Here is a 21,415-nt window from a genome sequence, read left to right as displayed (position 1 = left end):
GTTTGGGCGCAAAGTAGTGCGGCAATGGGTGGAGTTGTCAGGTGACGAAGAAATTTTCGTGCACTATTGTATTTTATTAATACAAAATTTGTATGTCAATGTCATCATGTGCATTAAAAGTCGAATGTGCGTGTCGCTGTGCAGAAGGACATTCCGGATAACATCCGGATACGCGGCAATCGCCCACAAGATTGCGAAGATTGCTCGGTTCAACGAGTGTGTCATCGCTGAGGGCGGCGCACCACCGTCGTGACCATGCGCCGTCGAAAGCTACAGGACCTGCGTGTATTGAGCTTTAACCTCCTTGCGCCTTGCTACTTCCGTCATGGCGGCCGGCTCGAAGCCACGGACTCACGGCAATACATGGGTCGCCTCGGTGCGTTGGTGTCCCCGCTCAAAGCCGAGCTCGCCAACATCATGTGCCTGCAGGAGTTTTGGTTTGACGAAACGTACATGCGGACGTTCCAGTCGCATTTTCCAAATTTTAGTTGCTACGCATCCAAGCGCCCGGGGCTCAAGGAGGACGGGCTCGCGATATTCATCGACCACTCCAAGTTGGCGATCCACAACTTTCGCCAGCTCGATTTCGACAAGGCCGGCGAGCGCGTCGCCATGCTCATGCACTTGAGCTTCCTTCCAAACTTGCTACCGACGCACACGCACTCGTTCATGGAGCGGTCGTTCCTTCTCATCAACACGCATCTCACGTTTCCACACTCGGACATCAACCGTGTCATGCGAATGAACCAGATTGAGACTATGCTCGACGCTATCCAGGAATACCAGCGCAAGGAGCACCTCGAGCAATGTCCGGTGATCATGTGTGGCGATTTCAACGACATCTACGACCCAGTTCACAACCTCGTCATGAGCCAAGGCTTCCAGAGCGTCTTTGCCGAAGTCCACGGCCGCGAGGCCAAGATTACGCACTGCAACCACAACAACAGTGAAGTACGTCCTCCTCTTCGTGTCATGGGCATCCCACGAGTCTCTTCTTTCTAGGTCGGTGTCGACTTCATCTTTAGCTACAACCCGCCGGCGCCGCCTCAAGCGCCCAAGGACCTCGAAAAACATGTGATTCTCCTACCCAACTCATGCGACCTCCTGCCTCGGTCTCTGCCCGATTCGACACGATTAAAACGGCCCGAGTTTCTCTCTCCAATGACTCCATGGGAAGCCGTGCAGGTAACCAGCCTTTCATTTGCCCCGTTTTGATCAAACATCGCGAGAGCACTTGACTTGACATCGCCGTAGTTTGAAGACTCGACGGCGCAATCGATCTCGGACGCCGTCGACTACTGGCGCCTTGTCTCGGACCACCGGCCTTTAGTGGCCAAATTTGAAGTCGATACGAATTCGTTGTAGCTCAGTCTTACGGACGACGATGTAGCAATTGGTTGGTGTTCGTGTCACATAGTTCGATCCATTGTCCTTGCATGGAATGCGATGCCATGAAAGATCGATTCCCACGACTAGTAGATCAAATCCAGCCACTTTTAGCCGGTGCCTTTCCCAGGATGCCTTCGAACGACGTCGCTGTACAAGGAGCATCAGCACCACCTCGACATCTTCCACATCTGGGCTCTGGAACGATCACGGGTCGTTGTCGTGTCCACAAGGCAAGCACTCATGAAACTTTTCATCATGTTGTCTCGCGATTACATCGAACTCCATACACACGCATTGGCCACGTCATCTGGGGCATCCCTTTCTACATGTCGAGTGACATCCGGTACGACGCAATGTCTTGTAAAGCATCCATGAGCAAAGCGTGCTCTCGCTCGGCGTCGGCTAGGGCTTCGAAGATGTACCAGGCCTTCCACCGGTCAAACCCCCTCAAGACGAAATAACGTCGCAGTTTTGCCACCCTCCGTTTGAACTGCATGTCGCTCACTGCACGAGCACGCAGTTGAAGGTGGGGGGCTGCCGCACCAAGTGCAGCCTTCCACCGCACAAACCGGCGGCGAAGTTGCTGTACGTGGCATGTCTTGGTAAAGAATGCCATGAGCCACCGCTGCTGTCGCCGGGCGTGCAAAACACTTGCGTTCCACTGCGCCAGAGTCCAGTGTGCGACCGCCGATGCCGTGCTCGATGCCGTGGTTGAAGTCAACGCCAGGTCAAAAGAAAGACCGTTGACGTGCAGAAACCACCGCCACCACGCATGTTCGACTTGTCGTCGTTGCCATGAGATGGCAATGTCGGCGGCTCGTCGAAGGATTGGTTGCCACGTGCCGCAGCCAGCATAGGCTGGCGAGGATTTGACGTCATGGACTTCGTCTAACGTAGCCGGTGCAACTACAAATTGCCTCCATGTGTGAAACACAACAGCTTTAGCAGTACTCGACCGCACGCGGCGAACGAAATCGCTCCATCTCTCTCGATCGCGACAAGCTCGAGCGCCACGGGGAAATGTCGATTCAACCCACAACCGCCACATATGCCGGAGGTGATGGCGACTGGACACAGCGTTGGGCTTGTCGCGTGATGCGATGAGCCATGCGTGCCAAGCTTTCATTCGACGAGTTCGGTCTCTGGACGCTGTCATGTGAGCCACAGCCGATGCGCGACGGCGATGGTGATATCGAGTGTATTCAGACCACTGGCAAACCAGGTTGCGCAGGCTTCTGATGGTGATCCATTTGTGCCGCAAGTGGCCGTGCCGGGATTCCGAGTTGGAATCGAAGACAACTTGCTTCCACGCGAAGAAGATCGCGGGCAGACGGGGAGTCAGATGGGACATGTGCATTTCGAGGTAACGACACAGGAGCATCATTTGGTCGTGCTGAGCTCGGGATTTCGCCCGTCGTGAAGCGCGACCCTTGGCGGCGTGCTGCCAACTGGTCAGGATGAGGCCCAGCAGCGCCCGTGTTGAAGCTTTGTCATCGGCCTCCACGACCAGAGTTTTCCGCCATGCAGCCATGCAGTGACGGAGAAGCGCCCGTTGCGCCTTGTGGTGACCAAGGCACACTTGGCGTTGTCGCCACTGACTATGTCCATGAAGAAAACTTCTCCAGTGTTGCCAAACGAAGCGTTGAAGCCACGCGTGTCGATCGTGCAACCAGCGAGTCACACATCGGTCTCTAGTCAGCCGGACTTGCACACAACGGACGGCTCGCAGGTGCCATCGATCCATTGCATCCTTGAGTCGGCAACCCTTCCATACCCGCATGGATGCCTCCCATGCATGCCACGTACGCCGCAACTGGCGGGATCGTCGTTTTCGCCACCACCACCGGCGCATGCGCACCAGCCGAGTCCAGGCCGACCAAACGAGAGCCACACTGGTCACCTCGCTTCGGAGGATAGCAAGCGACGCATACCGCCTGGCGCTTCGCTGAACGCCAGCCGCTTTGGTTTCCAGTCCTTGTCGTTCGTTGGCGATGCTCAAATGAAGTGTCAAGGCCATCTGTCGTTGATGCTGCCTGAGCCATTTGGTCCAGGAAGACGACAACTGCCGGCGCATTGACAAGACGACGCACGACCGCAACATCCGCTGCTTTGCCGTCCATCGCCGCTGCCATCGACTCCATGCTGCCATCACATGACGAACAAATCGTGTCCGTAATGAGGTTTGCATGTGGATGACTCGACGTCTTCTGCGACTATAAGTTGCCCAGTGGCTCCACAGCAATTTGACCATCTCTTCCTGGGCCATTGCCAATGCGCTTCGATTCGATTGAGCCGCAACTGCTGCCTGTCTCCACCGATGGACGATAGGTCTCAAAAAGTGCAGTGTGTCAAGTACCAAGGTTTGCGAGGCAACCATGTCTTCAATGATAACGACTCGCTGGAGGCATTCGTCGTGCATGGAACGGCGCACGAGATGATGCCACGTGTAAAAGCCACAAAGGATGTCTCGTCGATATCGACGCGAGGCAAACGAGCGAAGCACGCGGCGTTGGTGACGGCGTCTAGCCACCGTAGCGTTCCAGCAATGAAACCGTGTGGCGAGAGTATGGATGGCGCGAACGTGTCTTGCGAACCGCGCTCGTTTCATCACATCCATCCAGGAGGACCAAGCGATGGCTAATCGAGTGTGGCGGGGCACAGTCACGCTCCGCCACGCAAACATGCACCGACCGAGGAGACCATGCTTGGCTTGGAGGTCGATCAAGTGCGCAACTGTACGGGTTGCTCGCTTGAATTTGCATTCAGACTTCGTCGTCGATTCGTGCAACGAGAGGCGTTGGGCCTTGCGTCGCCATGACGACAGTGCCAATGCCAAGTAGTGCCGACGCATCGTTTTCCACAGCGCTCGAAGGACGCCATGGCGGCCGTTTCTAGCGATGCGGAATATCGTCCAAGTCGACATGCATCGCCTCAACAAATACGACCTGGCCATGCCTTGGCGATGGGACCACTGCCTCCTTTGGTCCTGATCGAGTCAAGTGAGGAGATGTCATCACGACGTGAACTGACCTGGCGAACGAGGTGATACCGATACCACCGATGCCAGTACCACTGCAGTTGCAAGCACTGCCGCAGTCCTTCCGATTGCCTCCCAGTGTACTTTGCAAATTTAGCTCTCTGAACGCATTGTCTCGCCGCGGTGGCGGCCAACAGCCAACGTATAAACCCGCGACGAGTTAACTTGGCTTGAGTTTTCGTCAAAAGGCGGTGCAGAACATCGTGACGTCTCCACGCCTCTAGCGACAGGTGATGCCACTCACGGAAACTTTGATGGAGCCGTCGCCGATCCCAGTGGAGTTGCAGCAGCCTCAAACCCCTGGCATTTCGAACAGGCGATTGCATTGCCAGCCACTGTTTCCAACCCCATCGCAATTGACATTCCGCAATATAACCAAGGCGTCGGTACAACGACTGACGGATGTGGATCGAATTCCGAGTATATCGGTTCCATGCTTGGACCAATTGGCGTTGCCACGCAGCTCGTTGCTGATGAAGCATGATGGCAGCGACTTGTTTGCTTGCTGCGTTGGCGGCTTCGTCGTACTGGAGCCCCAGCTGTGCATGGGAGTGCCCTCGCCATCTCAACAGGGCCGATGCTAGCGATCTCCCACAGCGCCGTCGACCCAACTGCCGCAACGACGCGATCTGCTCGTGTCGGCGAAGATGGTACGCCGTCCATGTTCGAAAAAGCCACGTGACATGTTGTCGCTGCCGCCGATGCATCATCGCGTCACTCCCGTGAACGATTTTGCGAGTAGCCGCGACTTGGTAGCGCCACCTCATCCAGGTCGTCGAAACAAGTGTATTTGTGCGTCGGCTGACTTGCGCCAATTTCGCGTCACGATGGGCATGGCGCAGGCGTTGTTGGAACTGGTGCGTCACACTCAACACCCGGCTGGACCACGTCCATCGCGTCCAGGCGACTACGAGCCCTTTGTGACCCAGCTTATGTCGTTTGAGGATTCGAGCCAAAGCACTTTGGGCTTGTTTTCGGTGGCACACTTTATGTTTCCACACTCCAAACGCTTGAACGTGCGACCACTGCCATCCGAGCAGACCACGGCGAAGGCTTCGCTCAGCGTGTGCGCGTCGAGTTTGAATGTGGTGGAGCCACAAGTGCCATGCTCGAAATGCCCACCGCAGGAGATGCTTGGCATGGCTGGCAATATTCCGTGCTTGTCCCGCGTTGGATGCCGCCACGGCAACATGGCACTGTCCCCATGCAAACTTGCGCCAAGCCCGAAACATTCGACAAAGCAATTGGTGGTGCCGGTTGCTACGATACAGTGCGACTCGGCTCTGCAGGGCAATCTTCCGACGCCACACGGCAAAGCGATACCTGCATTGACCCCGTCGAAGCACATGAAAGATGTCGTTCGCCGCTTGGACTTGCGTTCGTCGCCGGCCGACAGATACACACCAGAGAGCAAAGGCACTTTGCATGTAAAAGCGACGTTTTTTGAGACGAGCCGAGTTTGACGTAACCCTTCTCCACGCGGCAAACGGGCGAGACAGAGCCGCTTCGTGGAGCCGATGAGTGCAAGCCCGACTCCAGATCAACTCCCATTTTCCCTGAATACTATGTGCTGTCCACTTCGTCCACGCACGATGCTTTCGCCGCTGCCACCGCTCAACAACTCGAGCTAAGAGCCGCTTGAGCAGGCGTCGTCGCGGTAGACAGCGACCCCATTGAGTGACGACCCGGCGGAGATAGTGGCGCCGGCGAATGTACGCCATGTAGTGGGCAGCGTGGGATGCTTGGCAATGCCGCCGGCTCTGCTCAAGCTTCAAGTCCAAGTCGCTGTGGATGTGGGAGTACTTCAACTGGAGGTGCAGCTCCTGTTCTTTGTGTCGACGAACGCTTGCAGCGACGAGCATGGACATTCCTGTGGCTAGTAACGCACGTAGTCGCTTGGTGATCGACCTTTGCAACAGTTTTGTCCGGCGGCAGAGGCGCCACCACTGAAACAAAACTTGGTGGGCGAATCGGCGAGTATGCTGCCCTCGCAGATGACGAATGCATTGCCGGGCCATTTGACGCGTGTGACGAAGGCTTCTCCATCGAAAGAACAGCTTGCGGACGACCTGAGCCGTTCGTTTGCTCGCGTGCTGGGTGGCCAACAGGTTGACTCGGTGCTGCAACCGAACGTACCCACCCCATCGCATGAAACGAAGGCACAGGTCGATGTGGTTTCCAATGGCTCGATGTCGCTCTTGCTCAGCCGACGTCTGGAGCTCCAAGTAGGCGTCAACGTCAGCTTTTTGCTTTGCGCATGTTGACCTTTCTTCGGCTAATGCAGTCTTGGCATCTTCCAAACATGCCAGCCACGTGTGAATCTGGTAGTTTTTCGAGTGCAACTGCCACACAACAAGGCCTTGCGCAAGTCGGCGGCGGCGCTTGGCGTCCATGACCTTTCCCAGGAGATATCTCCGACGAACTTGGACCCATTTGTATTTGACCCATCGTTGCCATTGCGATCGCAGCAGCCGCCATCGAGTCGACCGTCGCGATGATGCGCGTGTTGCAATGTGATTTGACCATGTTGTCCACACACGTCGCAGGAGATAGCGGAGGTTCCGCGTGTACCACACTTGAGCCGTGTGTTTCTGGTCGTGCGACGTCGAGAGCGTCCCCTTCCACGACGAGAAAATATTTCGCCGAAGGCTTGTGGCATGCGGCTTTGCAAGAGCAAGCATCTGTTTCTCCAGGCGATGTCGCAGTGCGTCTAGAGAATGCACGACCAGTGGTGGAGGCTGCAGCGGTACCGTCGGCTGCGACAGCGACTGGGTTTGTTGTGCGGCTGAAGATGACGTAACGACTAGGGACGACGTAGTCCATCGCACAAAGGCAAGGCGGAGGGTCAACTGTCGCCGGCGAATCAGCAGAAGACACCATGTGCGCACACGAACAGCGTGGCTTTTCAAAGTTGCCAAGATTTGTGAGAGGTGCCGGTGCCGTCGGCGTCGAGCGAGTGACGCAATGCCACGATGTTGCCACCGTTCCAATTGCTCGTTCGCTTCATCCAACCTCTGGGCCGTTGTAGTACTACACCTCAACGCTTCCGCTGCCACCTTTTTGTTCATTTCGACAAGCAGTAGCAAGTCTTGGATCTTGGATTCGTACGCCGCGACTTGGCCATGCCGCAGCTCGCTTTGTTTCTCGGCGTCGGCCAGCTTGAAACGAAGGTGGGCCTTTTCGACCTCCAAGTGGCGCAGGGCCGTTGCAGTCAGCACGACGCCTCCGTCGGAGGCGCCTATGCTGCTATCAGTCTCGGACGAGGCCATCGTGGAGGCAGTACCACAATACGAGACCGGTCTGTCCTCTTAGGGGTATAGAATTCGCGCCGTTTCAAGATTCGTCCCCAGCCAATCACACGCGTTGGAACACTAATTCGAGTTGTTTGAATTATTTGCGTTTAGGCGGGCCGAAAAGCGATGCATCATCGTCCGACCATCCATCCGAGTCGGAGTCTTGCGCTTCGAACAGCCGGGACGCGGTGGGTGGAGGCGGCGCTCTCGTCGCTGCTGGTGCAACAGGCTTAGGTGCGTCGCCAATCAATATTGTTGACGAGGAAGAAGTTGGGAGGGCTGTGGTGGAGGTAGACGAATGTCCAAACAGACTGCTGGAAGCCACAGCGTCGCTGCCAAATAAATCTGCCGAAGACGACGCCACTGTTGCGACAGTACCGAGTATCGCTGCTGGTGGCGCGGCTCGAAGCACGGCCCCTGCGGTCGTGGCTGACGATTGGTCACCAAACAACGAGCTCGACGAAGTTGCCCATGACTTGGCGTCACTTAAAGTAGCAGTAGATGCGACGTTTGAGGCAGCACTGACGACTCGAGGATCTCCGAATAATGAAGAGCTGGAGCTCGCTGCTGCGGACGCGCTCGATAGAGTCGCCGCAGGTTGATGCGTGGCTGCTGCATTGCCAAATAACGATGCCGAACTCGTTGGTTGAGGTGCACCGCCAAACAGCGAGCTGGTGCTGGATGATTGAGTGGCGCTACCAAACACATTGCTTGCAGTATTTGGCGTCGGATTTGCCGCTGCAAGAGGGGGTTTGGTGGACATGCCGACTGAAGCACGACCGAATAGACCACCGTCGTCGTCACTCCAGTCGTCATCGCTGTCGACTTTTGCCGCCGGTTTTGAAATAGTGGAGGCATCAGTTGGCGCAATCACTGCAACGGGATCTGGCACCGGTGTGCGAGCGGTGGGGAGCTGACCTGCAGCAGGTGGCGGTTTGGCAGTCGCAGTGGGTTTTGGCGGTGGGGCACCGAAGAGATCTCCAGCATTCGATTCGTTGTCACTTTCGTCTCCACCGAAAAGGTTGGTTGCAGGAGATTTTGCTGGTGCCGCGGAACTGCTCGCGTTTCGCTGCACAGCTGCGCTTCGAGGCGACTTGGGCGTGCTGAATAGGTTGGCACTCGACTCGTTCGTGTAGTCTTGGCTTTGAAACAAGCTGTGTAAGCGAGTTTGGGGAGGTTGAGCTGGTGCGATCGTTGCAGTGGTCGTCACTGTTTCAGTCACTGTGACCGAGGCAGGCTTAGAGGCTGGAGCCGCCGGCGGAGCTGGACGACCAAATAACCCCCCATCATCGTCACTGTCACCGTCGCTGTCCCCGCCAAAAAGAGTGGACGCTTTCGGTGGTACCGCGGTAGGTAGAGGCCGTTGAATGGGTGGCATTTGGGGTTGAGATTGAATCGGTGGTTGCAATTTCTCTGGAGGCGGGGTAGGCTTTGACCCAAACAGCAAACCGTCATCGCTGTCATCGTCACTGCCGTCGTTAAAGAAGGAGGACGGTGATGTGGCCTTGGCACTGGCTGTTTTTGCAGGAACTGGAGGAGTTGCCTTTGGTTGCGCTGCTGCAATGGAGGCAGCAGGTGGGACAGGAGCTTTTGACGCAACACCAAACAATCCACCGCCATCATCACTGTCGTCGTCACTGTCAAAGAGAAGTTTCGATGACTTCGCGTTTGCTGGTTGTTTTGCTTCAGCACGAGGGCGTGTTGTGGTTCCAAACAGGCTCGAGTCGTTACTGTCGGCGCGCGTGAGTTGCTGGGGAAGCGGTACCGCGCCAGGCGGAGGCCGCTTCAAATCCATTGCGGTTGATGTTTGCCTTCCAAAGAGCCCACTTGACGACGATTCAGCATCGCTGTCGCTCTCTCCAAACAGCGACAGCCCAGCGGGTGTCGCGGCGGCACTGGGTTGTCTGGCAGGAGGTTTCGATGACGAACCAAATAGTCCCTCGTCTGAATCGTCGTCATCTGACGCTACGCGAGTCTTACCAGCCCGAGCTCTGAGTTCCCCAAACAAGTCAAGTTTAGGAGGGGGGGCTGGCGCAGCCGCGGATGGCTTTCCATCAAACAAGTCACGTCCCAAGTCTTCGGGGGCAAACAAGGAGTTGCTCTTTGCCTTGGACGTGGAGGGACCGGGATGGCTGTCGTCGCTGTCATCATCATCGTCGTCGTCCATGCCGAAGAGACCTCTGCGACTTGGGGCGGCACTGGCTTGGGCCCTTGGTTTCGGTGTGCGCTGACCAAACAGATCATCTGTCGACTCGTTTTCCCATTCCTCGCTCGGTCGCGGAGGAGGCATTGGGGGCATCGGCGGTCGTTTTGCTTGGACGGGCTCAATGCTTTCTTCGTCCGACTCTTCTTCCTCTGATCCTTCTTCTTCATCTTCCTCCGACTCTTCCTCTTCGGATTCCTCCTCCTCCGATGAATAGTCCTCACCCGACTCGTCCTCGTCATTTTCATCGTCGGAATCGGGGGCCGCCCCCAGACCCAAGTACTCATCTTCCAGGAACTCCTTCGTACCGATTACAAACGGCAAAGGTCTCTCGTTGTAGATGTCGAGCACATCTTCTTCGTCACCGACAGCAAATAGCTTGAGTGCTTCCATGCCGAGGGTCAACGCCGTCCTACGGACGAGTGAGACATGATCCATCATCATGAGAGCACTACACCTGTATTGATCGACCACTTGGATCTCCTTCTTCTTCGCATCTTCGGTGGCAACGTCTTTCGATTCTGTCGTTGTGGCCTCACCCGGCGCAGTCGTCGCTGTGGACGACGGCTCGGTGGTGGTCTTCATCTCGTCCTTGACAATCTCGTCTTCGTCCTCTTCGTACACGCGATTTTCAATGAATTGGCTGTCACTCAGCATGAGGAAATGGTTGATCGTGTTGTTTAAGCGAACGTCGGATTTTTCAGCAGCGAGTCCGAGCTCCCATATCGAGTTCTCGAGCTCCTTCGTCTTGGCAAAAAGTTGCTGCGAGAAAAGCTTGAGCTGGCTCGCCAGTGCTGCATCCTCCGCCAGAGTCCAGTCGTTCCCTTGCTGCGGAAGGATTTTCTCCCACGTCGCCACGGCGCTCATGATGACTGGGACCAGAATGTGTGCTAGGATTGCCCGTGTTGTTATCCGGATGCGTGGAGCCGCTTTATCCGGAATGCAAAACCGGAGTAACTCTATCGATATGAGATCAATTGGGTCGGAATGCGCCAAAGCGGCATCATGAACTCATTAGGACGGACACGGGACATGCACGCGAAGCAAGCGACGCTCGAGATGCATCCATCGCATTTTGTAGCACACGAGACACCTGTTCATGGATTCAGCTAATGGTTGTCGAGTGATCTTGCACAAGTTCTCTTTGCAGTCCACTCGGCGTCTGGCATCCTGCACTCCTGTTGACCACGTGGAGAGGTCACGCGTATCGTCGTACTTGCTTCGGTAGTCTAGTGTTCGCATCCGCGTTTGGTCATTGCGCGAAGACGACGTACCCCGAACAAGAGGTCACCACGATGCATCAAATGGTCAATCAATTTGTTCGAGTTTCCATCCCAATTATCGCGCTGTCATCTTATTATGGTGGCGAATATGCGACTTGGGACAGCCAGCGAGGTGAGTCCTCATCAGATCGAGGTTGCATTCGCAGGAACGGCTCCGCCGTATCAAAACTCTGCCATCGGCTGGCATCCGTTGACCGTCCAATTCTTCGATTTGGAATGCCGCTTGGGGCAGGTACAAGTGCAGGCGGTCGGTTGGAACATCCACTTGGGTAAAGTTCGGCGAAAAGCACTTGGATTCAGTATGGGGTTTCAACCCGCGTTGATGGGCATCGCCATGGCGATATCAAACGTTTCGAATGGAATCAAGACGTTTGAAACGCGTCGTCCAAGGGGTCGGGGGGCGTTCGAAACGCGTCGCTTCGAAATAAGAAGCTGATGGCCCACACAACGGTGGGATCGGACCGTCCATCTCCAGTACATACGTCGTACGTACAATCTAAGCATGGGCATTGACAGTGTGTTCGCGACCGTACATAATGCACGGCGTCGCCACATTCTGTCAGGATTTGATTCGCACGCAGGTCAATAGAACATCCAAGCACCGAGTGTCATAAATCTTCGATTAGCGTGGTTTTTCCAAATCACAGCAACAAGCACTCACGAAAAAGCCATCTCGAGCGCAACTGATTTGCGACCGCGTCCCATCGACTGCTGCACTCGACACGCATCAATGGACTCGACAACATCCAAGACCAGCAGCTTCATCAGCCCGAGTCGGTTGGTGCCTGCCACGACCAACAGTTTGACCTTGGACTTGCCCAAGGTCCACCCCCACACAACCACGCGACCAGGCAGTCCCAAGATGGAGTTTGCGACGCCACCCACACGCACTGTCACCCCACCTCCCATCATGAAGCTTCCACACTCGTTCGCGTCTAAACACGTGTCGCATCCACCGCATTTGCAGCTTAAAGTGTCAGGTACGACCTCGCAACGTGTGCTTCGTTGCCGTTGAAGCTCATATCTGGTGCAGATCCATATATCACCATGGACAAGAAACTCGCGACGCTCAAGATCCCGTCCGCGTGCGAAACCCCATTGCACTTCACACCACCACCGCCGTTCCCCGAAACGAGTCCGAGCGAGAATAAGATGATGGACGCCGATTTTGCCAAACGGTACATCCAAAAGTGGCGTTGCTATCAAACACTGGTATTGACAATACTCGTAGGAAAAAGGGGACACGGCGAGGCACGTTGAATCCCGAAGCAAAGAGTGTGTTGAAAGCTTGGATGTTTTCTCCTGAGCATTTTGCACATCCGTACCCGAGCGAAGAAGAGAAGGAAGAATTGGCCGCTGAAGCCGGCATCGAAGTGAAGCAACTTTCCAACTGGTTCACGAACGCTCGCAAACGATTATGGCAACCCGTCTTGCGTCAGTCTGGCGTGGAAGTGAAAAATTTCCTGTCAACGGGTCGAGGAGGTCCTCGTGGCGCCAAGTTAGATGTGCCAACCAACATTTCCTTCCTTGCGGGGTCGAACTCTCCCCCATCGTCACCGCGCAGTGCTGGATCCAACGACGACGACGACAACGTCAAATCAGCTTTTCGGATTGCATCTGTGCCAGACAAAGTTGTCAAGCGCATGCGACGAACAGAACCCCAAGACAACGAAAGTGGCAATAACTCGCCCGCGTCGTCAGAAGACTCGTTTGAACACCACAACAAGGAAGGATTCCGCGATGTTGAAATCTTGGCGGCCAAGTCGCTGCTCGGGTTGCATCGCGAGTACCAGTCGGTCCATTGACCACCGAGACACGGCAGTATCATTAGTTATCCTTAATTTTATTCCATATAAGATAATACAACGCATCCTATTTCGCGCGTCCTTCCGTGCACGGCGCTTCCACCTGCCGCGTGGTAGCGGCGGGTGGAAAGAGTCGGCGGTGATGTTCGACACGATGTCGAACCTTAAGAAACGTCCGATATAGATATGAAACGCCAGGGCTTCACCGAACATCTTGTTTGTGTATAGAAAAATGTTCAGGTAATAGAGGACCCAGTCGAGCAACCGTACAGTCGGCAGGCCGCCTCCAATATCCCGCTGCCCATCTCGTTTCACAACCCGCGAACAAGCCAAATGTCAACGCAACGTTTCGAACGTCGGTATGAAACGTTTGGATTTGAATGTGGGACACGGTTGATAAGCAAAATTGTGATTGGCTCACAACGGCGGTTGGATATTCCAGATTGACATGCAACGAGAAACGGGGCACTTCAAACTGGTGGACACGGGCGGGTGCGTCGGCACCTCGTCAGCAAAAGGACAAGGACCTGTCGCTACAAGAGCATTGTCGAGCGATATGAAAGCGACAGATCTTGGAAGGATGCATTGGATTTAACCAACTCACACGGTGTACCCACCCCGCTGCATTGTGGCTTGCATTACATACATCACCCCGCTGGCAACAAGTTGGCATGCCGCACCAGCAAGCAAGGTGGCGCCAACGGGACTTCTGTTGTGCTTCTCCGTTGTGCAGAGTGGTTGTGTCAGCTCTCGTAAATACGTTTTGGAGTCTGTGCATGTAGACTTGGCTGATCCGGGTTTGCGCCCCACCCCAGAGCGACAACACCGTCAAAGGGAAAGTATACCCATGTATTTGAGGGGTTCGATGATCAAGACGACTGCATTGCTTGCTTTCTGGCCAAATATCTTTCTTTAGCCGCTCGAATGACATCTTCTCTGCTCTGCGTTGGCGCTGGTGATGGGACAGGCAGTTCCTTTGTTGAGGCCTCGTTTGTGTGGTCGTCGCGATTAACTCGCTGAATTGTAGCTGCAGGAGCTGATTTGGGTGAAGAGACCTCTTTCATGACTTCCTTTGGTTTGTCTTCGCCCTTCAATTTCTTCGGTGATGGCGGGATGGTGGCGTCCAGGGAGTCTGAACGCTTCATGGACAGTTTGCCGGTCGTGTATGCACTAGTGGCTTTGGAAACATCGCCCCCCATCGCAATGTTATTCGTCAACAGGTTCGCGTAGAAACCAGCCATGCCATGCTCTCGTTTGGTCACGTCGTTTGCGGCTTCGATCGCGGCAAGCCTCGCGTCCTCCTGCTCCCAGCGTTTCGATTCCATCAGCTTTCGCTTGTACGACGCCGTGATGAACTTCTCCTTGTCTCCATGGAGAGCATCGTCCTCTTCGCGCTCCTTGAGCAAGCGGCGTTCTCGGATTCGATCGTGCTCGACTTCACGAATCTTGGCTTTCTCCATGAGGGCTCCAATATACTTCGACTGAGGAGCTCCGTGAACCTTCTTTGCTTCCTTCAGTTTCTGCCGTTCAGCTTGAATCGAGTCGTATGCACCATCATAATCAAATACGTTCGGGTCATCAGCCAAGGCTTCATGCGCCACGCGTTCAGACTTGGAGTACACGCCGGGTCGCGGTTGCGAGAGGAGGGGCGGTGGCGGAAGGGAGGAAGGTCCTTTTGTCACCACTGGAGGCGGTTCGTCAATAGAAAAGACCGAACTCGACCGTTGAGTCGCAGCAGACACAGGTGGAACGGACGATTTCTTGCCAGATTTCAGCTTCATGGAGAAGGCCATCGTAGGGCCGGCCGCGACTTGGCGCAGTTGGAGTGGTGAATCAGGCGATATTCTAAAACTCCTCAAATTCTGTGTTCAAATCGGTATTTTCCTGATTTTATCTCCTCCAATGATATCGGCACTCTGCGATCGATCGCAGCAAGAGGATGAAGGAGTTTGTGAGTGTAGCCGGACTCCGCGTGGACGGTCGTCGAGCCGGTGAAGTACGACGTGTTCGTGCCAAGTTTGGGCTCTTCCAGCGTGTGGATGGATCGGCCTACGTTGAACAAGGACAGACCAAGGTGATGGCCGTCGTGTACGGGCCGAAAGAACACTCTGGGCGAAAGCAAACCGAGGAAGTGGCGCAAACGAAGGCTCGTGTGACGTGCGAAGTGACCCAAGCGCCTTTTGCAACAAGCGAACGCAAAGTGACGCACAAGGCCGACCGCAAGAAGCTCGAGAGCTCCTTGGCGATCCTTCAAATATTCGACAGTACCATCTCGACACAATTGTACCCGCGCTCTCAAATCGACATCTTTGTCCAAGTGCTTCATGCTGATGGAGGTAAGTTATCCATTCAATGCTCCGAGTATTTTTAATCGTGCTATATCGATAGGTGAACTCGCGGCCTGCATTAACGCAGTGTCCTTGGCGCTGATCGACGCTGGAATTGCCATGAAGGATTTCGTCGTGGCATGCTCGGCCGGCTACATCCAGCAAACGCTTTTATGCGGTAAGAGGGTCCTTTCCAATCTAAGTTGACATTGTCATGGACAGATTTAAACTACACTGAGCAAAGCTCCCGTTGTCCGGACTTGACTGTGGCGCTCACAGCTCGCAACAACAAGGTAAGCAGTCATGACACCACGGAGTAAATCTCATCAGGAGAGTGTCACAGCTGAGCTTGGTGCAAATGGAGAGCAAGTTGCCGCTCGAACTGTTCGAAGTACGTGGACAAATCTTTGGGTTTCGCGCCGACTGACGGCGCCATCGTAGACGTTGATGTCGACGGCAAAGGATGGATGCTCCCAAATCTACGACATTCTGCAAAACGAAGTGCAGGAAAATACGTGGCGCCGCTTGGTTACACGGGAAGCATAATGACAGGTTACAGTGCTCGCAATTAGTTCATAAGTGCACACGGAACATGGGGATGGATGTGCCAGGGGCTTGACGGGGCGTGCGTGTCACGATGACCTTGATCGTGTCTTGAGCATAGATGATTTGCTTAGTATTAGTTTCCTTGGGTGAGTTATTGCAGCAGTCTCGACATTGGCAGCGAGGACCACACGCAATACCAGCTTGAAAACAGTCGCAGTATTTTTTGGAACACTTGGACTTTTTGCACCGGCACGCAATAGCATTCGCCTGATCCTAGGCGCGGCGATGAGGCACGTTATCACGGGAGATCAGTATGGCGTGCGGTACATTGGGGACCATTGGTACGAACTTGGTGATGGTAGCCAACTTTGCATCGAAGGACTTTGTCACCCCGTTCGCAACGACCGAAGTGGCTGAAGACGACACTCGGAACGCGTGAATGTTATTCTTCAAGTGCATCGCGATAGCGGACAGACGCTGGGTTGAATCTTTGGTGTTTAAGCACGAAGCACAAGTACATTGCGATGTACAAAACCCACGCGTCAAAAAACACCGGCAGTACCTAAATGCACGTTATGAGCGATCATGCAACGCGTAGCTGAAGCTTACAATTTAAGGCATCCGGTTTTGCATCCACAGCACGTTGATGAAGGTTGACTGTTTTCGTGCAGGGCCAATGCTGCGTTCGTAACATCGAAATCCCGCACTTCGCCTTCACTGGTCTGTGGAGGGCTTGGGTCGCTCACTTCAACGGAGAGCGCGGTCGGATCCTTTACCTCGTCATGCTTAATCGTGGGGAGCAAAAGGTCACTCAAATCTGACGGTTGTGCAACAGGAGCGTACATCGATCGCTTCTTGTGCAGGAGGGCGCAACACATGTCCATCCAGGCCAGATTGACCTCGTCTCTCCGTTCTGGACATTCTATCGGGATTGTCAATCGCGAATCGTCTGAAGTTGGTGTGCACGCCGCAGAACTGGACGGTTTCAGTCGTTTCGATGAGATTGTCTTTCCTTCATCTTGTGGAGGTTGGACGTTGTCGGAGATTGTACTCAGCGGCTTCCTCTTCACAGGTGCGCGGGGCTGACTCACTCCATGCGTGGGGCATGCCTTTGGGTTTTCCTTCTGCGTCGATTTCGTTCGGATCGGGGAAGTCATGTCCATGGGGGTGTGGTCGGGGCAGGGCGTCGCGCAGCAAGTTTGAGAGTGGCGGGGTGGCTCCGACAAATTCAAACGCAAAGGCGCCAAAGCATTCAAAACGATCCGTATCCGGAAAGCAGCCGGATACGCTAAGCTACATACACAGATTATTATTAGTAGATACTAGGTCTCAATGGTACTACTCCGTACTTACTATTCGCGAGGACGTTTCGCAGAAGCAGTTGGTTCGGTTTCGTGGGGACATCGTTTCACAGAGAACGCAACGGCTGAAGGCGTTGCTGTCACGATGTCGGCGGAGGTGCAAGAGTTCCACGCCATGGACGACAGCGCTCGACGCGATGCGAAGCGAAAGCGGAGTGTAATCACGACCTTCCGCACCGAGCAGGCCGCGTTTCACCAGCGGAGGAAATCAGCGGTCGATTTCCCACGCCTCGATTCAGCCGACTCTATGTCTTTAGGGGCCCAACCGCATGTTGCACCCCAGACAGTGATTTCTACCCCAAATGTGCCCAAGAGTGCGTTCCACTACAATCGATTCCAAGGGAAACAAGTCAACAAAATCAAGGTCGTCCCCGTCGATGTTAACCAGTCATTGAAATCGCCAGAGTCCAAAAAAGCCAAAAGCCCCAAGGCAAAACCCCAAACGAAGCGGTCTAGCCTAATCGAAAAAGCACGGAGCATTCGTCGGCTTGAAGAAAAGGTGTCATTCATCACGCGCCGGCGGCTCTTCTTCAAACGCATGCGGCAGCTCATCTTATACGTGTTTGGGTTTGTCCTGCTCGTGGGCATTGGCCTGTACTCCGTATTTACCTCCGAATTGATAACTCAAGCGCTTGCCGCCGGTCAAGTGACAACGATTGTGCAAAATGTCCGTGCATCTGCGATGGCGATGGATGCGAACGGAACCCTCTACATTGCAGACGCTTTTGCCAACAGGATATACACGTGGAACGGCACGTTGAACGATTTTGCCGGCTCGACAATCTATGCGTACGTGTGATCTTGTCATCTTGCAACGCTGACATTAGCTCATCGATATGCACAGGGAGGTTGATGGACCTGTTGCAAGTGCCCGATTTTCGTTCCCCACCGGGCTAGCAATTGACGTCGATCGCAACATTGTGTACGTGGCATCTCGAGACAACCAAGCCGTCCGCTCGATTCAGAATGGCACCGTGTCGACCAAGTTCTCAGCACGCAACCGTCGAATGGAGCAACCAGCGTCTTTACCCATTTACGTGTTTGACGAAGAAGTCGACTACTACGTGCCCATTTCCGTCGCCGTCGATTCCGTGGGCAACTTGTTTATTGGGTCGGGGGCCATGGTCGAGAAGATTGACCTTGATGGAACTGTCACGGTCATTGCTGGCAACGGATGGCGGGGGTACGCTGACGGGCACGCCGCATCTGCCAGATTTCGCTACGTGCGGTCGCTTGTCGTGGACCCGACGGGACGTTTTGTCTACCTGGCTGACATGTACAACCGCGCGATTCGTCGCATTGACATGGAGATGAACGAAGTGACAACGCTAACCCCGCGGGGCTTTGCCTTGGCCAGCACCGCGCGCCAGGCCGACTGTGTTCAGTTTGAACAAGATCAGTGCTACCTGTTCGACAAGCCGTACGGCATCGCGTTGGGTGCGAACGGGTCGCAGCTGGTTGTTGCCGACTCATGGAACAATTCGGTCACAGTGTTTGACATCAACGGAACACTCTTGCGCGAGTACGGCACGGGGGACTTTGGAGCCCAGGACGACTTTGTCCCCGCAGACCCTACGTTGCGCCCACAGGCACCAACGTTTGGCAATCCCATGAGCGTCGCAGTCGATGCGGATGGTTTCATCTACGTCGGAGACGCTGGCAATCGACTGATACGACTGATCGCTCCGTGATATTCAAACTAGTACTCACAACCTATTTAATACGACTGTGACAAACTTCTCCGAGACAAAACGGCGTCGGGGTTATCTTTAGTCTGTTAGGGCTTTTGCTAGCGCGACAATCGTAAAGCGGACTTCGCCCTCGTCGCGAGCCATGAATTGACGAATCACCCTGCACGCATCCTAGAGTAAGGTAAGATTGCCATGTTGTCACCATAAGAATACGCACCTCGAGCAGAGTCTCCTGGGACGACGGGCCATGATTGACTGGAAACTTCTTGCGGCCGTCCAGCTCGTACAAATGCCCGTCCACGACACTACTCACACATTCTTTGATCTGGACGACAGGTTTGTCCACGCACCTGAAACAGACAAAATGCGTATTGATGGGATCGTCCACTCGCTCGAGTTGCTACGAATTGACTTGTCAAGCAAAGGAGCCACAGGAAGTTGCAGCGCACTTCGGACTGGCCCTCTTGAGCTGCCGATGCATGGGTTTCTTCAATTTCGTCGTCGTCTTGCAGAATAGCCGCGATTTCGTCGGGTGTTTTGCCAACGGTCTTGGAGAAAAACGAACTGAGGAAGCTGCCATCACCTGGCGTCGGAATAAGTTAGTCTTAAGACAATTGCAAAACGCAAGAAGCGTGCGTACGAGGAGGCAAATAATCTTTGGCATTTCCAAGCGCATGCAAGATTCCAACAGTGCCGCAAGCATTGCCTACAGATGCTCGTTTAATGTGATGTCATGACGTCGGCAACATACCGACAGTTTGCTTCATGAAGTACACGTTAGGCGAAACGATCTGGCCCTCCTTTTCAATGCGCTCGAGCTGCTCCTTGGCATGGAGCTCACTCTATAAGACTGGCATGAAAAATGCATACGACACCACGGAGTTGTATGGTATTACCACGGGCTTGATCGGAAAGAGCATGACAACTCCCAAGACAGGCCGGAGCACCATCTCCAATGCCCACTCGTCAGTGCTGTACAAATCACAGAAGGCAAAGTCTGCATCCTCGGGAATACCCATTCGCCTGATGTACTCGTTCATGACTTGAGGATTCGACTCCAATGGGAACCATCGCTTCGCCTTGGACGCTGTCGTCATGGACTCAAGTTAACGTTAGGTCGACTTCCCAACGAAGTGTCTCCACAACCCAAAATCCGGATGTTTATCCGACGTGTCCTTAATGTCTGTCCTTCACACTATTTAATAGCAATTGCAACTCATCACACCAATTATGTAACCGGACCAATAACACTCACACTGTCTCGTCCAACTTCACTCGACTCAATATTGTGCAGTATTCCAGTGCAAAACACTGCATTTTTCCAGCACGACGCATATTTCGTGAAATGGGGCATGCACGCGTCGCTGGCGCCACCCCAATCCAACAATTGCCACCGACACCTTTGCGTTGCAAAGGGGAAGGGTTCCAATGTGATCACTTTTCCATCCAATCACATGCTTGGCAACATTCCGGAAAATGTATCCGAATGACGAATGCGTGACCAATCCAAGGGAGAACCAATGAGATGGGTTCATTCAAAAAGAATTCAACTCTGATTCGCTGGTTCGTCCCTCGATATCAAACCTCCACCAATCAGAGGCGACATTGAAGAAGCGTAGAAGAGAGGCAGCCGTTCTCGAAGTGCAAAGAACCCACAACGTCCGTTTTGCATGTGCCACATCATTTTCAGTTTTGCTTCGGCGGTGTCAAGCGTCTCGATGGGTCGTTGAACCGATGTCGGCACGCCGGCGCCTCGATTTAGTGTTTTGTCCACTGCTGTTCAGTAATACGTGGGCGACCTCTGAATGCGCCGTTGCTGCCATGAATCAAACCAACTTCGCGAGCGATCGTTGTTTTGACCGCATGTGGGCGACAACACTACGTAGATTCGACCCGCAAACAAGCGTTAAGGCTGACTGAAATGAAATACGGACAAGTGTATGATCAAGAAGCCTCAATCTAAGCTCTTCGACGCTACATATGGGCGTGTTCATCCACTGGTTGCTACCATCAAAAATGAAGTACTTTCAAGTAAAAGCTCTAGACAAATTTCCGGGGGTTGCGATGAGATGCCACTGACAAGATGCCATTTTTGTTTCAGCTGTGCATCATTTCGATCTAAACCACTCGGAATCGACATCACCCTCATGTGATGCTCACTCCAGCTAAGTCATGCTTGATGCGTCGTGACACTGGCTTCATCCAACTTGGACAAAACGGAAACCCCACGGTGTAATCCTCGAAGTGAACATTTTCGGACTCCAGCGAAATGCAACAACATATTCTCGGCAATCTCAACAATTCGATCCGCTCGGAATCACAAAACCTTGGGCGAATCCATAGCAAAATTCGACTCCATCAAGCTACACATGCTACCTTCACAGAGAAGTCGTACAAATGTCCTGCCCCATACAGCCGACGCCTTGATAACTAGTCCTATGCGACAACATGCAAGCGACATGACTAAACACTTCATGTAA

At 54.1% G+C, this 21,415-nt stretch overlaps 9 protein-coding genes across 9 annotated transcripts; 4 read left to right on the top strand and 5 right to left on the bottom strand.

Moving 5' to 3' along the window:
* The first annotated feature begins 199 nt into the window (after positions 1-199).
* H310_00189 (hypothetical protein) lies at positions 200-1,669 on the top strand. Its single transcript, XM_008862863.1, has 3 exons — positions 200-951; positions 1,003-1,185; positions 1,255-1,669. The coding sequence occupies exons 1-3, from the start codon at positions 256-258 to the stop codon at positions 1,363-1,365; spliced, it is 990 nt and encodes a 329-aa protein (XP_008861085.1). The 5' UTR covers positions 200-255; the 3' UTR covers positions 1,366-1,669.
* On the bottom strand, positions 1,600-7,717 carry H310_00188 (hypothetical protein). Its single transcript, XM_008862862.1, has 2 exons — positions 4,420-7,717; positions 1,600-4,375 (listed from the first exon to the last, which is right to left on the bottom strand). Exons 1-2 carry the CDS (start codon positions 7,693-7,695, stop codon positions 1,712-1,714), a joined length of 5,940 nt encoding a protein of 1,979 aa, XP_008861084.1. The 5' UTR covers positions 7,696-7,717; the 3' UTR covers positions 1,600-1,711.
* Positions 7,718-7,789: 72 nt separating this feature from the next.
* Positions 7,790-10,812, bottom strand: H310_00187 (hypothetical protein). The gene is made up of 2 exons (XM_008862861.1): positions 10,380-10,812; positions 7,790-10,334 (listed from the first exon to the last, which is right to left on the bottom strand). Exons 1-2 carry the CDS (start codon positions 10,787-10,789, stop codon positions 7,817-7,819), a joined length of 2,928 nt encoding a protein of 975 aa, XP_008861083.1. The 5' UTR covers positions 10,790-10,812; the 3' UTR covers positions 7,790-7,816.
* A 1,009-nt stretch (positions 10,813-11,821) lies between these two features.
* On the top strand, positions 11,822-13,092 carry H310_00186 (hypothetical protein). The gene is made up of 3 exons (XM_008862860.1): positions 11,822-12,185; positions 12,239-12,383; positions 12,437-13,092. The coding sequence occupies exons 1-3, from the start codon at positions 11,936-11,938 to the stop codon at positions 13,008-13,010; spliced, it is 969 nt and encodes a 322-aa protein (XP_008861082.1). The 5' UTR covers positions 11,822-11,935; the 3' UTR covers positions 13,011-13,092.
* Positions 13,093-13,844: 752 nt separating this feature from the next.
* On the bottom strand, positions 13,845-14,849 carry H310_00185 (hypothetical protein). The gene has a single exon (XM_008862859.1). The coding sequence runs from the start codon at positions 14,801-14,803 to the stop codon at positions 13,880-13,882; it is 924 nt and encodes a 307-aa protein (XP_008861081.1). The 5' UTR covers positions 14,804-14,849; the 3' UTR covers positions 13,845-13,879.
* Positions 14,850-14,927: 78 nt separating this feature from the next.
* H310_00184 (hypothetical protein) lies at positions 14,928-15,949 on the top strand. The gene is made up of 5 exons (XM_008862858.1): positions 14,928-15,346; positions 15,399-15,515; positions 15,560-15,630; positions 15,681-15,728; positions 15,779-15,949. The coding sequence occupies exons 1-5, from the start codon at positions 14,950-14,952 to the stop codon at positions 15,881-15,883; spliced, it is 738 nt and encodes a 245-aa protein (XP_008861080.1). The 5' UTR covers positions 14,928-14,949; the 3' UTR covers positions 15,884-15,949.
* On the bottom strand, positions 15,870-17,104 carry H310_00183 (hypothetical protein). The gene is made up of 3 exons (XM_008862857.1): positions 16,493-17,104; positions 16,211-16,445; positions 15,870-16,156 (listed from the first exon to the last, which is right to left on the bottom strand). Exons 1-3 carry the CDS (start codon positions 17,044-17,046, stop codon positions 15,911-15,913), a joined length of 1,035 nt encoding a protein of 344 aa, XP_008861079.1. The 5' UTR covers positions 17,047-17,104; the 3' UTR covers positions 15,870-15,910.
* A 203-nt stretch (positions 17,105-17,307) lies between these two features.
* On the top strand, positions 17,308-19,007 carry H310_00182 (hypothetical protein). Its single transcript, XM_008862856.1, has 2 exons — positions 17,308-18,033; positions 18,089-19,007. Exons 1-2 carry the CDS (start codon positions 17,330-17,332, stop codon positions 18,933-18,935), a joined length of 1,551 nt encoding a protein of 516 aa, XP_008861078.1. The 5' UTR covers positions 17,308-17,329; the 3' UTR covers positions 18,936-19,007.
* On the bottom strand, positions 18,829-20,079 carry H310_00181 (hypothetical protein). The gene is made up of 7 exons (XM_008862855.1): positions 19,832-20,079; positions 19,687-19,777; positions 19,576-19,641; positions 19,385-19,518; positions 19,286-19,335; positions 19,153-19,240; positions 18,829-19,106 (listed from the first exon to the last, which is right to left on the bottom strand). Exons 1-7 carry the CDS (start codon positions 20,030-20,032, stop codon positions 19,014-19,016), a joined length of 723 nt encoding a protein of 240 aa, XP_008861077.1. The 5' UTR covers positions 20,033-20,079; the 3' UTR covers positions 18,829-19,013.
* Between the last annotated feature and the right edge of the window lie 1,336 nt (positions 20,080-21,415).

Source organism: Aphanomyces invadans (genome assembly GCF_000520115.1).
Source record: "Aphanomyces invadans strain NJM9701 unplaced genomic scaffold supercont1.1, whole genome shotgun sequence".
NCBI lineage: Eukaryota > Oomycota > Saprolegniomycetes > Saprolegniales > Verrucalvaceae > Aphanomyces > Aphanomyces invadans.
The sequence above is the reverse complement of the archived record's forward strand: the minus strand, read 5'-3'. Positions and strand labels throughout refer to the sequence as shown.

Coding starts and splice junctions, on each gene's coding strand:
- H310_00189 (XM_008862863.1), top strand. CDS start 256: ATGCGCCGTCGAAAGCTACAGGACCTGCGTGTATTGAGCTTTAACCTC. Junction 952..1,002: donor GCAACCACAACAACAGTGAA/GTACGTCCTCCT, acceptor TCTTCTTTCTAG/GTCGGTGTCGACTTCATCTT. Junction 1,186..1,254: donor CTCCATGGGAAGCCGTGCAG/GTAACCAGCCTT, acceptor ACATCGCCGTAG/TTTGAAGACTCGACGGCGCA.
- H310_00188 (XM_008862862.1), bottom strand. CDS start 7,695: ATGGCCTCGTCCGAGACTGATAGCAGCATAGGCGCCTCCGACGGAGGC. Junction 4,376..4,419: donor GGTATCACCTCGTTCGCCAG/GTCAGTTCACGT, acceptor TGACTCGATCAG/GACCAAAGGAGGCAGTGGTC.
- H310_00187 (XM_008862861.1), bottom strand. CDS start 10,789: ATGAGCGCCGTGGCGACGTGGGAGAAAATCCTTCCGCAGCAAGGGAAC. Junction 10,335..10,379: donor CAAGTGGTCGATCAATACAG/GTGTAGTGCTCT, acceptor ACTCGTCCGTAG/GACGGCGTTGACCCTCGGCA.
- H310_00186 (XM_008862860.1), top strand. CDS start 11,936: ATGGACTCGACAACATCCAAGACCAGCAGCTTCATCAGCCCGAGTCGG. Junction 12,186..12,238: donor TTTGCAGCTTAAAGTGTCAG/GTACGACCTCGC, acceptor TATCTGGTGCAG/ATCCATATATCACCATGGAC. Junction 12,384..12,436: donor GACGCCGATTTTGCCAAACG/GTACATCCAAAA, acceptor CAATACTCGTAG/GAAAAAGGGGACACGGCGAG.
- H310_00185 (XM_008862859.1), bottom strand. CDS start 14,803: ATGGCCTTCTCCATGAAGCTGAAATCTGGCAAGAAATCGTCCGTTCCA.
- H310_00184 (XM_008862858.1), top strand. CDS start 14,950: ATGAAGGAGTTTGTGAGTGTAGCCGGACTCCGCGTGGACGGTCGTCGA. Junction 15,347..15,398: donor AGTGCTTCATGCTGATGGAG/GTAAGTTATCCA, acceptor CTATATCGATAG/GTGAACTCGCGGCCTGCATT. Junction 15,631..15,680: donor TCACAGCTCGCAACAACAAG/GTAAGCAGTCAT, acceptor AGAGTGTCACAG/CTGAGCTTGGTGCAAATGGA.
- H310_00183 (XM_008862857.1), bottom strand. CDS start 17,046: ATGGACATGACTTCCCCGATCCGAACGAAATCGACGCAGAAGGAAAAC. Junction 16,446..16,492: donor AAAACCGGATGCCTTAAATT/GTAAGCTTCAGC, acceptor ACGTGCATTTAG/GTACTGCCGGTGTTTTTTGA. Junction 16,157..16,210: donor TCGTACCAATGGTCCCCAAT/GTACCGCACGCC, acceptor CGCCGCGCCTAG/GATCAGGCGAATGCTATTGC.
- H310_00182 (XM_008862856.1), top strand. CDS start 17,330: ATGTCGGCGGAGGTGCAAGAGTTCCACGCCATGGACGACAGCGCTCGA. Junction 18,034..18,088: donor GCCGGCTCGACAATCTATGC/GTACGTGTGATC, acceptor CGATATGCACAG/GGAGGTTGATGGACCTGTTG.
- H310_00181 (XM_008862855.1), bottom strand. CDS start 20,032: ATGACGACAGCGTCCAAGGCGAAGCGATGGTTCCCATTGGAGTCGAAT. Junction 19,778..19,831: donor TCTTTCCGATCAAGCCCGTG/GTAATACCATAC, acceptor CCAGTCTTATAG/AGTGAGCTCCATGCCAAGGA. Junction 19,519..19,575: donor CAAAGATTATTTGCCTCCTC/GTACGCACGCTT, acceptor TTCCGACGCCAG/GTGATGGCAGCTTCCTCAGT.